Consider the following 12,608-nt stretch of genomic DNA (forward strand, 5'->3'; position numbering starts at 1 on the left):
ATGGAAACATCACAAACGAGAGATTCAGCTGGGTTCCAGGTGAGTCTCTCGAAAAATCAAATTAGTTTGCAAATAAGTGCATATCCGTTCAACTTTGTTGGCGATAACTGGACCTGTGAACGAGCCGTTGTATCCTACCATTATCAAACAGCGATTGCTCAAACGCTATTTATACCTGTGTGCGGTTCACCCGAAATCGTTATCATTTGCAATGGAAATTTCCAATACCCCCTCGCATGCAACTTCATCAGGCTCACTTCTTGCAACTGTATAAGTGTTTTACAGCTTCAGCCTATGAACACAGATGATATTGCAATTGGTTTTTTTTCTGGNATTATCGAAAGTGGAGCTGACAAAGAAACGGATGCGATTCGCCCTGAACTTAGTCGACTAACTTAGCGAAATACACTCACCTGCAAACTAATTTGGTTTTTCAGGAGGCTCACCTGGAACCCAGCTAAATCCCTCGTCTGTGATGTTAGTTTGGTTTGCAAATGAGTGTGTTTCGCTAATTTCGTGCAATTTGGTTTCAAGTAGAACATAAGGTTGACGGAAACCCGGGGACTGCGCGTACCTAATGAGCTCCAAGAAGGGCGAAACCGGTCGTGGGCTGTCGACAAATTTTCATCAACCTTATGAGTAGTGCACTGGTCGACTAGCTTTCTCTTATGAAGCATATTCACCATTCGACTTCCCAGATTCTCCCACTCATGCTTAAGCTCCCACTTAAAGTGTCGTTCTGGTAACTGTGTTGTCCTCCTTCCTCTGGATCGGTTGTATGTCCGTCCTCATCGGCGCCAAGCGCCCCTAATGCAGCCATTGAGATGTGGAGTTGCGTCGACTCGGTCACGGGTACAGGACCGAGGTTAGATAAGTGTAGCAAGGTCCTCGGTCGAATGATAGCGTGTATTCTTTGGATCACCCGCACAGCTGGACAGCACTTGATGGTCTCACCCACTGCACTACTGCTTAGACGGACAAGAAGACGAAAGTGACATAAATGATAAGTGAAAGAAACTCACACAAACGCCAGCTGTTCACGCTAGCGTGATTCCCCTGGCACTTGACCAACGAGTATAATTAGTGGCGTTGCGCGGGGACGCAGTCACAACTTGAATGAGATTGTTCGTGAGTTCAGTTCAATTAGCGCCGATGTACGGCCAACAACGGGAGCTTGTGGCAGAATACCGATGCGGTGACCACGTAGGTAAGGCGAAGAGGACTCGACGGTCACGTTATTCCACCGACGATTTTTCTGTGTATCAAGTCCTCCGACATTTGGGATGGAAATTCCCAAATGCTCATTCAAACAAGTGCTCAGAAGTGGAACAACTCGAAGTATACAGTGAATGAGTTAAGGAAGGAGAACCGAATTAAAAGGTTTTGGTCTGCACGTTCCGGTATCTGCTTCCCTTGGGTCTATCAGTCTTGTAGCAGTTTTTTTAATGATTTTAACTCTGTGCCTGTTACCCGATCAGTTTGGAAAGGTTCGCTCTCCCACGTGACTGTATGGGAATATGCAGCAATAGCCCCCGCTGACCGACTTGATATTTTCAAACAGTTTTACTCATTACTGTGTGCGATCAAGCATTTACCAAGAACAGATTAGAACTTGGTTAGAATGTCCTTCAGGCTGAATTTGTCTGAATTTGACGAATGAATTTGGCGAAAGGTGTAAGCGAGTAAGTATCCGAATGAGTTCTACTGCACTGTGGGTAGTCGTTTAGCGAACTCGTCTAGGGTTACGGCATCGACCAGACAAATATCTTCGTAGCTTTGAAATCAAGTACCGAATATATTACTAACAGCCAGCAAAAACAAGTGGATTCCAAATGCAAGCTTCTCCTTCGGTCGAGATTCAGAACTGCTGACATCGCGAGACGCGTCAATGGCGCTTTCGGTTGGTCTGTTGCGAAATGCCGTGTGTCTGCCTGCTGTATTCCTGTTTTTATGATATGCTGACACTGATTTGCTATTGACGATGGTTTAGTATTTCAGCAAGAGCTAATTCGGTCAGCTCTGTTTATCACAGCAGTAGCTACCATTGTGCTTCTGCGCTGCCTGATTGGCTGAGAGGGAAAATTCGACAGAATCGGTTGGGAGCTAGCTTCGAATGAGAGTGACATAGTGTGACTCATAGACACCACACAGCGTGACCAATCAATGGTATGCAATAAGTAAAGCTAAGCAGTGACGTGATTGGCATGACATCATTAATGGACACATACGGCTACAAACACACAAAGTTGGGCATTCGAGAGAGCGCATCATTTATCATCTGTTATGATCACCCTGTATTTTGGTTATCACGCACCACAATCCTGGCGACGGGCTGACCTTGTGTTTCAGGCATGCAAATATTTCTTTACGACAAATTCTCTCTCTTTGGGTGCCAAGTTCTCCCTGCCCTGGTATGGTGGCTCCTTCCTATAGCTTATCTTTTCTTGATTCGGCCCAAAATAAACCTTAATGTTTCATTGACATTTCCACCCGACCAGTACCCCGCAAACACCGCATTCGTTTACCTATGGTACAGCTGAGCTATCGATTGGAAATCGCTCCTTGTGGCTCTGTTCCTGTATTTTTCAATCCTGTACTCGTCTCGGCTCACCTAATCATCTCTGTCAATTTTATACCACTCGTTGTATAATTCCACTCTTCTCGACCTTTTCCCCAGTATCACCTCGTCTTGGCACCTACCCGTTTTCCTTAGGAGGGACTTCGTTCTGGAACACCATGCTTACAAACCATCAGGATAAGATACGGATGCCAATTTGAAAGCACCCATTAGGGCTTCGAACTTGACTTATCCGTTAGGATTCTCAGGTTCACACATACTGGACGGACGGCGGTGATACCCTTGTGACAATAACCAGTGCCGGTAACATTGTCATGCCATCTAATTTAGGCCGTCTGATGGTCCCTGCATGTCGTCCAAGAACTTCACTTTTCGAGTCTACATTGGCGTCAAGTGATTGCATGCGTCCCCAGTTCGGCTCCTTCCAAACCCTCTGTGGCTCTCCAACTATGTTCGGCGGTATCACAACGACGTCCGACGAATCACTCTTCGGACACAAACCAATCATACTTTAAAATGCAGAATGAACGTTCACCCAACCATGTACGTCGCTGTCAGATTCTTTTTACCGTCTTCTCAGTATGGTATTGACCATGAGTCTTTCCTCTATCCGTTTTCAATGCGGGGAAATGGCTGGGAGATACACAGTGATGACTAGGTATGACTGAATCTATCCAGATCTCGGTTAAATGAAGCTGACACGTATCGTCCGTTCACCCTTCCGTTTTCTTATCTGACTGCGTTAGCCTGACTACATTTTTTCCAATTTTTTTGACCTTGTTCTCACATTAGTGCTGACTATGACCACATTGTCGTTCCGTTGCACAGCAGCTCAACTGAGATATCTTTTCTGATTTTTTTTGACGTTGCTGTCACATTAGCGCTGACTACGATCACATTATCGGTTCCGTTGCATAGCAGCTCAACTGAAAGTTTTGTGCAGTCCTCATGCCAGTCAGACTTAGCGCTATGAGGTCAAGGTGTTCTAATCCATGTGACACCAATGTTTAGCTGAACGTGAGAAATTGTGAACTGTCACGCGCCAAGTGTTAGCTGAATGGAAAGAGAGCGGTGTAAAAGTGCAATCAGTTGTTCCGTACTATTGTGTTTGTGATTACTGATAAATTGAACATGGCATGAATTAGGTTATGCAGGGATTGGACTGAAATTTATTTTGAAAAATCCATATATGCTTACAATAGAAATTTTTTAGGGTGGATGTGATCTTGAGAACGCATGATGTCGGAACAACCGTAACGGTAATGGAGCCGTCTGATCTTTTCCACGAATGGTTCAGCATTTGCCTAGTACTATGATTCCTATTCGGTGACCATCCCTTCGGGCAGAGAACCATCTAACTGGTGATTGCTCCTCGTTTGGTGAACAAACGTTTTACAACCTACTTGCCAAGCTTGGCGAATAGATCAACAGTTACCTGATCAATGCTCAACTTTACCGACTGAGTGCGGCAAGTTCAAATTCGTGAACGAGTGCAGCGTGCAGACAGACTTCTTGAAACTTGATATACATTGCGTTTTGATAAGATATGCGGACAACAGTGCTGAATGCAATGCATGTTCTACGCTGACAGATGCTCATCCGTTCAAACCGACGAATGGTTCAGCATCTGCCTAGTACTATGATTCCTCTTCGGTGACCATCCCTTCGGGGAGAGAACCATCTAACTGGTGATTGCTCCTCGTTTGGTGAACAAACGTTTTACAACCTAGTTGCCAAGCTTGGCGAATAGATCAACAGTTACCTGATCAATGCTCAACTTTACCGACTGAGTGCGGCAAGTTCAAATTCGTGAACGAGTGCAGCGTCCAGACAGACTTCTTGAAACTTGATATACATTGCGTTTTGATAAGATATGCGGACAACAGTGCTGAATGCAGTGCATGTTCTACGCTGACAGATGCTCATCCGTTCAAACCGAATGTAAGGTCTTCATGTCGGTCAGTGCACCGTATTGCGTCAGAGCTAAACCCTCCGGGACTATATTCGGAAACTCGGTGACTGCGCCTACCTGATGAGCCCCAAGAAGGGCGAAATCGGTCATGGGCTGTCGGAGAGTTTTCAGCAACCTTGTGAGTAGTTTCCTTTATGAATATATTCAGTCTAGTTTGGAGTGGACAGCTCGAAGAGACCCATCAATAAGTGTCTACCACCCGAAAGGGTGTGACCACATTCTCTGATTTGACATGGTATGAACTTGTATGCTGACTTCCATTCTCACAAGCGCGCTTTTTCGGTCCTCTGAAATTGCACCCCTGCCATCGCTTCATTCGTTATATTCTATTGATTACCCACCGTTTTAAGCGGATCCGTGTAAAAGAATATATCACCTTTGAAGGGAACTTTTATCAGCCTTATCTAACCTTACCCTTAGTTTTCGGGTGGACAGTTTAGCTGAAAGATACACGAGTGCCTACAAAACGCTTCGCCAGACTATCTTTGATCACATTTCCCACCGGATTAACTTTTGCCCCATGCATCTCTCCCACAGTAGCGTGACTGTATACGAAGTAATATTTGTGTACAAAACCCTGCGTTCCCTCATCTGGTTGTTCTGCTGGACAGTAGTATGTGCATGATTTATCCTACATCGTTGGACGACTTTATCCCGCTGAGTCCCTCTACTCTTTTTCGATTCCCCACATATTTTTTGGACACATAAAAGTCCCATCACCCAGCGGCCAACGCCGTTGCCGGGACATTAGTCGGCATTGAGGAGTAGGACAAATTTCTTGTCTTATTGTCCAGTTGGCTAGACAGATGATAACAGCTTCAGTGTCTGTGCTGAGTCTCATCTAAAAGCACCGGACATCTCTTTTTGGATCTGCGTTACACGAACGTGACAACACCAGTCTCATCGACACTGAGATTTACTCAGCTCTGATCTGCAGTTTTGATGAAACTCGTGGTTTTGGGACAACGGATCGGGTACACAATACTCGCATAACAATGATGAGTAAAAAACGATGGTTTTAAACTTGTCAGCTATTGGCCGGAACTGTTCCCCGGAAAAAAGTCGCATTAGCTGAATACCGGCCAGTAGGCTCAAGTTGGAATGGCATTTCAAAGGCAAGTTAGCAAACCGGTGAGGGACCGACTGATGCATTGTGTTCTAAATTCGTACGAGTCACACAATTAAGTTCGTAGATGATGTTTATGGGTTTGAAGAAATCCAGTCGTAAAGATGAGCCTGACCGACCGACTACACCGGAATGAATGGAGCACCCACTAGGCGAAAGCGTTCCAATTTTATTTGTTTCGGTGAAGTAATCTGTCCTAAATTATTGCAACAAGGTTGACAAAACACACTACTCATAAGGTTGATGAAAAGCGTTCGACGGCCGTTCGAACTTCCAGGGTTTTGCCAGATACATTCCACCAACCCTAGTCTTAATGGGACACAAAAGTGTGTGCACTTGGCAAAATGCTTTCATTTTCAAATTACTCTAGTTTCAATGGGAGACTTGGCAAATTCCTGTCCGAATCACTCAAGGAGAATTTTAGCGCCAATTGTGCAAGGTGTTTCGTCAAGAAAATATACTGCGGTATCTCGAATATCGTGCCAAATGAAGCATGAGGCAGACATTATGCAGCGCGTTCAGTTGAAGGATATCCTAAACGAGAGTTTCAGTTGAGTCACCTAAGAAAACCAGATTGATTTGCAAATGAGTGTACTTGTCGAAATCAAGTAGAAATCAAGTAAAATAACAGTGGGACGGAACCTCGGGAACTGCACCTACCTGATAATCCAGAGAAAGAGCGAAACCATCAGCCTTGTTAGTAGTTTCCCTTATGCGAATATGAAGCCCCCTTTAAGTCTATTCTCTGAAGAGTATTGCTGCACGTGTTTGAATTTCTCTCCTTATCTTGACACCATCGAACCAACGACCTGTGAGCAACCGCTCCCATCCCCCCTCCATACAACTAAACTGGACGTCCACTACTTTGTTACTTGATCTCATCAAGTGACTGTCTACTCTGCCTGCCTGCAGTTAGGGTCAGATGCACCAGGTGAGATAAAAATTGCAGATCTTTCGACTTTCTGTGCCAGGCTCACAAATCCCGCGACCAACTGGTTTGGTTGAATCAATGACTGGTGAACATCTGATCTCATTTGCTGTGGGGCATTCACCCTACTTCACTAAGTTTGAAGTCAGTCTTCGGGCAAAGCCGTGATTTAGCGAGAGGTTCATTGGGGACATGTAAGTTGATTTCTCTCTTTGTTTAAATCAAGGACTTTCACGAAACTGGCTAAACTAATTGGCGTTAGTAAAAGAGGCAAAAACTGGGTGTTTAGTTTTACTGCAAACTGTTCTCCGAAGCTCATTTGCTAGACCACATGTTAGGTGACCGGAAGATGGATGATTTGAGCTCTCACGCTATGTGTAACTCATTTCAAGTATTATGGATTGATGAACTAGGGATTCAGTGAAGTGAAAGCCAGCGAGCTGAAGGTCAATAAATTCATTCCGAGGTAACGAATGGAAATCGGTTAACTAAGCGCCATTTGGTCAACACAGGCCTGCTCTGACAGTTTTGATACGGACCGGATGAATAATCGATTGCAAAGTAGGTAAAGGGAATCCGATTTAAATGAGTATTTATCATCGCGCGAAACAAGTTGCTTCTGCCTGGAGGCTCGTCCGAATCTCTCCAGCTGAATGTGTTGCAAAATGTGGCACACATTTTGTTGGTACGAGACAGCACAATGTATTTCGCTTGATGGAACACACTACTGATAAGGTTGCTGACAACGCATAAGCGAGAAACGATTCTATTCAATTTCCTGTTACAACCAAGTTAGTGTGCAAATCAGGTCTCTTCTCGATTCTCGTACAATGTAGTGTTCACTTGAAACATGATTCTGAAGAAACAGCTGGAACATAATTCTGAAGAAGACTCAAAGACTGCACGTATCTGATGAGCCCAAAGCAGAGCAAAGCCGATCATGTGTTATCCAAGAGTTTTCAGTGAGCAGTGTGTCCGATAAAGAATGTCTATTGAACTCTCTATTTTGACCAAGAAACGACAGAGAACCGACCAACCATGATCTGCTCAAATTCCTTCAGCTACGCACTAGAACAAACCAGTGGTGTTGAAGAGACTCGTTTGTAACTAAACGGAATCCTTCATGGATAGGATGATCTTTTGAAAATTTACTGCTTTCCTTAACTATATGTACTTTTTGTGTCTTTTTCGTTGCAGATGTCGAAGCTGATGAGGAGTTTGCCCTCACCACATCCGAGAGCGACTAATAACATATTGGTGTTCTTGGGGGAGTTTTCATAATCACCTGCGTTTTGGAGTAGTTTATGTGAAGAAGTCGTTCGGTGAAATATTGCATTTGCGCACCCAGCAACCTTGTTCGATGGTCACAATCAATACAGCGCTCAACATGGTGATCATCATCGGATGTCAACTGTAGATTATTTATGCTAATTGCGAATAACAGATTTGCCGACTGATAAATGATAGAGTACTGCATTACAGGTGATAGCTCTGGGCGTTGTCATGTGAATTCAGAAGTGATGGAACACGGATTGCAGGCGGATAGGCGCAAAGAAGTTGAATTGGGCGCGGAGTGGACATAATGACCGGACAATTACTGTTCAAACAAGAGTGACGTAAACGAAAGTCGTACAAATTCTGCAATCACCGACGTGGCCAGAGAACTTCTTCATTTTTATCGGGCTTTCATCCTGCAGGTGAAATCAATCTATTCTAGAAAGCCGAAAAGTAGTTCACACTGTTTTATTCTTGTTGAAGATTGTCGTCAGTGGGCATCTGAAGAACCTCAAGAAGCTTCAAATCCACCAGCTTTTTCTCAGTGAGTGAACACAATACTGTTGGGCCACAAGTGATTGATCATAGGCTTAGTTAAACTTAGCTTGGACAGGATATATCACCACCATTCTCTAGTTGGATGATTTACACCAAACGCTAGCTTACTTGTTTGTAAGGTGAGAAGTGATTTACACCAAATGCTAGCTTACTTGTTTGTAAGGTGAGATTTGGAAGTCTTTCATAAAAAGAGACTTCTTAGTACAGTAACTACTGAAATTACCGGAAGTAGTTTATTTCGGACCTCAGTGAGTGACCCTCATCAGTTTCGGATGGGTGATTGGAAAACATCTGTTTTTCGATTTTAAATAAGTATGTCATTTTGTGGGAGTACAGCAGCCGTAGGAGAGATAGCCGTATTGCCACTTCTGCGGCACTGAATCCCTGATTTCGACCCTTACATGAATGCGACGTTTGCGTTTGCTGTTTTCTTGGCCTCTAAATGCAGTCACAGTCATTTCTCTAACAAAACAAGTTTTGAAAAGCTTAACTAGACATTTCGTCGTTGAATGCGATAATTTCTAGTCCGGTTAAGGTTCAACTACAAGAATAACAGTTCTGGGGTTTCAAGAGTACCAGAACCGTTCGTGTGCACTGATTGGTTCCCCCATCTGTTCTAGAGAATTTCTTTCTGAGCGTTGGACAGACATCACTTAGGCACGAGATCAGGGAGTCAGCGGATCTCAGGAACAGATGTGGGTGCGCCCTCACGCAATCCACAGTCACGTCAGTGTGTCTGAACACACTAGTCAGGCGTTGACGATGGAGTAGAAACGCCTACCAGACAGACGGAACCAAACAATGGATCGTGTGCTCACCGGGTCAAACGATGACGCATTAGTCCTGAAGCTGAAAAATTAATTGATTCGCTTTCACAATAACAACGGGTTAAGTCCCTGTAGGTGGAAGCCGCACAAACAGACTGGGCAAAACATGCACGCTTATCTTCGGTCAGCTGACTCGTGTGACGTGAATGCTTGTGTGCTTTTATTGGCGTGATTCCAGTTGACAGCGGACGCACGCTACTCCTAACCCAGTCACCTTAAAGCTTAATTTAATCGCGAAACATCTTCACAGACGTATGTTGAAACGGGGGCTCAAAGATGTCTGATCCGTTCAATGCCATAAATGTATCAGTGAACCAAGTCACTCGTTTACAGCCATACTGACCCAGGTTCTTTGATGATCACATCATGCTCGACGGGAGCACAATGACGGGTAATAACCAAACGAATAAGGTTGGAAGTTTTCATGGTACGTCGTTGAGCAGTTACCTAGAAGAATGATCTTCCTAAGGCCATAACTGATATCTTTACCGCTCACTGTGTTGTATTCTTTTCAATGGTTTCCTCAAGGAAGCGATGGGAGATTCGGTTTCCATCGGTGCATCTTTAAATTGCTGGTCCGACCGCATCCACGATCCTTGATCCGGAGTTCTCCGTCCACTATGCTTATGAGTGCTACTTCTTAGGACGAGTACAAGTCCCGATTCCTCCTGAAAAGGAATTAACACTGGCAAAAGACGCAAGCTTTCAGATATGGAGGATGGATGAATCAGTTGAAATAATCAGAACTGAAAGAAAAACTCATTTGTATCGAATTTGACGTACTTAGTTTTCTTATCCGCAGTTCTGAGCTTTCCTGGGTATCGGTCAAATATTTTGCATCAATGACCAAACACTCTTAAAAAATTCAGTAATCTCCAACCCAACTGTCGATTAGCTGCAATTTTGGCAACTTGAACTGCAAACCGATAATACTAACAGGTCTCATAAGTAGTATTGTTACAAGTGGTCGGGATTTCAAAAAGATGCCCTGCAAATTGCGTCGCATGATCGCGACGTACCAAATCAACGTAGTGTGAATAAATAAGACACGAACGCTGGAAAGTTTTCACTACCTGATAGTCTAAGTAACCAACACTGATGTTTGCTACGAGAAGCTGTTTCTTTAGTCAGTTTCTCCAAATTTTTTATTCGAAAAACAGTCACACTGGACTTAAAACTTTAAGTACTATGAATGTTTCTTACGTCGTGTATGACGAGCATCAATTCATTGTCCAATTAATGTCGTAAGGGCCTCAGACTCTCAGTTATTTGTCCACAAGCGTGAGAATTGGAACGCCTCATCCAAAGGTTTCCCGTTTACTCTGTGGAAAAAATGAAATTGATCTTTACCATTACTTACTAAAGTGTCTGTAATGGCGACGAACTTTTGGAAGCTTCTGCAGGTCGAAATGCACCAATCTGTTCGCGTTCTTATGGAGAGCCACTAGAGTGTTTTAGACCGACTACTTTTGGATTCCGTTGGTAACATTGAGATTTATTTGACTTTTCTTTGGATGCCCGCAAATGAGCGCCTGATTCATTTTTGACTTTGTTCAGAAGCAGAAATCGATTGATGACTTTTTGTGGGCTTATTACACAGGTCATGAAGGACCTAGTTTTCAAGTTTATCCGAATTGATATGACTGTGATATGTGAATAGCAGCGTCACGTTTTGAGTGCGTCCTGTCCCGTAGAGCTGCAGTTGGAGAGAGCAAGTTGCTGCAATTCCTCCACACCATTGGGTTGTTCGCAAAATGCGAGTTCGACGTTCGGTATTTCTTTTAACTCCATTGAATTTCACCCAGTGCTTTCCCTCTGGTGCAGGCAGCAGTTCATTTGTGATCCCAGATATTGGTGTTTATAGTTTTCATGATATATCCAGCCATGATTCTAAATGATGGGCGAGAGCCAGAAGAGCTATGTTGAGACTGACTTACAGAGCACTAGAGACGTGCTCAGTGCGCCAATTTCTGAGGATGCTCCTAGGTCCCGAATTTCCGGCTACTTATGGTCTGTTAGTAGCATGTAAATTGAACAGGTCGAATCCGACCTCAAGCAATCCTTGCGGTTTTCGGTGTCAAACTCTGTCATGTTCGCCTCAGCTGCTGCACTGACAACCTCAAGAGGACAATCAGTTCAAACGCTGTCACACTTTGTCGGCTGATTAGTTCTTGTCAAGCGGAAAAAAACTTGGATGAGGCTTAGACGTTTCCTGTGTAGTGGTCTGGCTACCCAGTAAGTTACTTTACCAGGAGTGTGTGGCAAAGAAAAAAATAATACCGCTATATTGAGTATACAATAATGAAGAGGTCAGATGGAACAGGCTCACTAATATTTGTTCTCTTTGAAACAGTTCGTCGTTGGCCCAGGCCAGCGAATAAATAACAATCCAATCGTGGTTGTCCAGGGGTTTTCTTCTGAACGGTTCCCACATATAATAGGTTCCGAAGACAGTCTGAAATGTTTCGATACCAGAGTTAGCACACGGGACTCGCGGATGACCGCTGCAAGCGCGAGCGAAATCAGAAGAGGCACGTTACCACGTTTGTATTGCGCGAAATCGCACGAGTGCGCGTTTTTTAGTTTTCCGTATTCAAACAAAAAACGGTTATGCAATCGCCAAAATACGTAATGTTACAGTGGAAGCAAAGTAAAAGTAAAAAGCACCATACCAGTCGCAATGAGAAGGGAAAACAGCGGAATCGGAAGAAAGTCGAGACGTGACTGCACATTCACACTGGTCGAACTGCTTCAACTTAATAAGGCTGAATATCACTCAGGTAGGGGTCCTGAGGTGGGACTATTTACCAGGTGACTAGCCTAAAAAGAGCAAAACAGCAGAGTTCGTGTTCTCTTGGCCGAGATGAAGTCGCTCGCATGATAGGAATATCTGGCGAACCGATTAGTGTGCGTCGTGTCGGTAGACGGTGTGTGCCCGTGCTGGGGATACAACACGTGTTCACCATATTTTGTCCTCCTTCTTATGGACGAATGCTTATCCTTGGTCAGACTGCTTGCACTGCGTGCGGGCCAGTGTGTTTTCACGGGTATCGTTGTGGATATATTTTGTCCTCCTTCTTATAGACGAATGCTTATCCTTGGTCAAACTGCTTGCATTGCGTGCAGGCTAGTGTGTTTTCACGGGTATCGTTGTGGATACTCGTTGTGGAAACTCTCGCTATGTTTTGTCACTGCTAGACCAGTCCCGGTTAGTCTCGTAAGAATAACAGAATCGTCACACTCTCGGTTGGTGACTAGCAGAGGTATGGTGAACTATCGACGGGCCATGAGACTGGGTATGGCAGTTCAGGTACCGTCCTCGTGATTCTAACTTGGTTCTTACG

General features: G+C 44.2%; 1 protein-coding gene across 1 annotated transcript in view; it reads right to left on the reverse strand.

Moving 5' to 3' along the window:
- T265_06533 (hypothetical protein) overlaps positions 1-677 on the reverse strand; it is a gene marked incomplete at both ends in the record, with an annotated part of 7,801 nt that extends 7,124 nt beyond the window's left edge. The window contains one exon of the mRNA XM_009171816.1: positions 414-677. Coding sequence (XP_009170080.1) covers positions 414-677 — 264 coding nt within the window. The remainder of the gene's footprint in view (positions 1-413) is intronic.
- Positions 678-12,608: the final 11,931 nt, after the last annotated feature.

This window comes from Opisthorchis viverrini (genome assembly GCF_000715545.1).
Source record: "Opisthorchis viverrini unplaced genomic scaffold opera_v5_135, whole genome shotgun sequence".
Lineage (NCBI taxonomy): Eukaryota > Metazoa > Platyhelminthes > Trematoda > Opisthorchiida > Opisthorchiidae > Opisthorchis > Opisthorchis viverrini.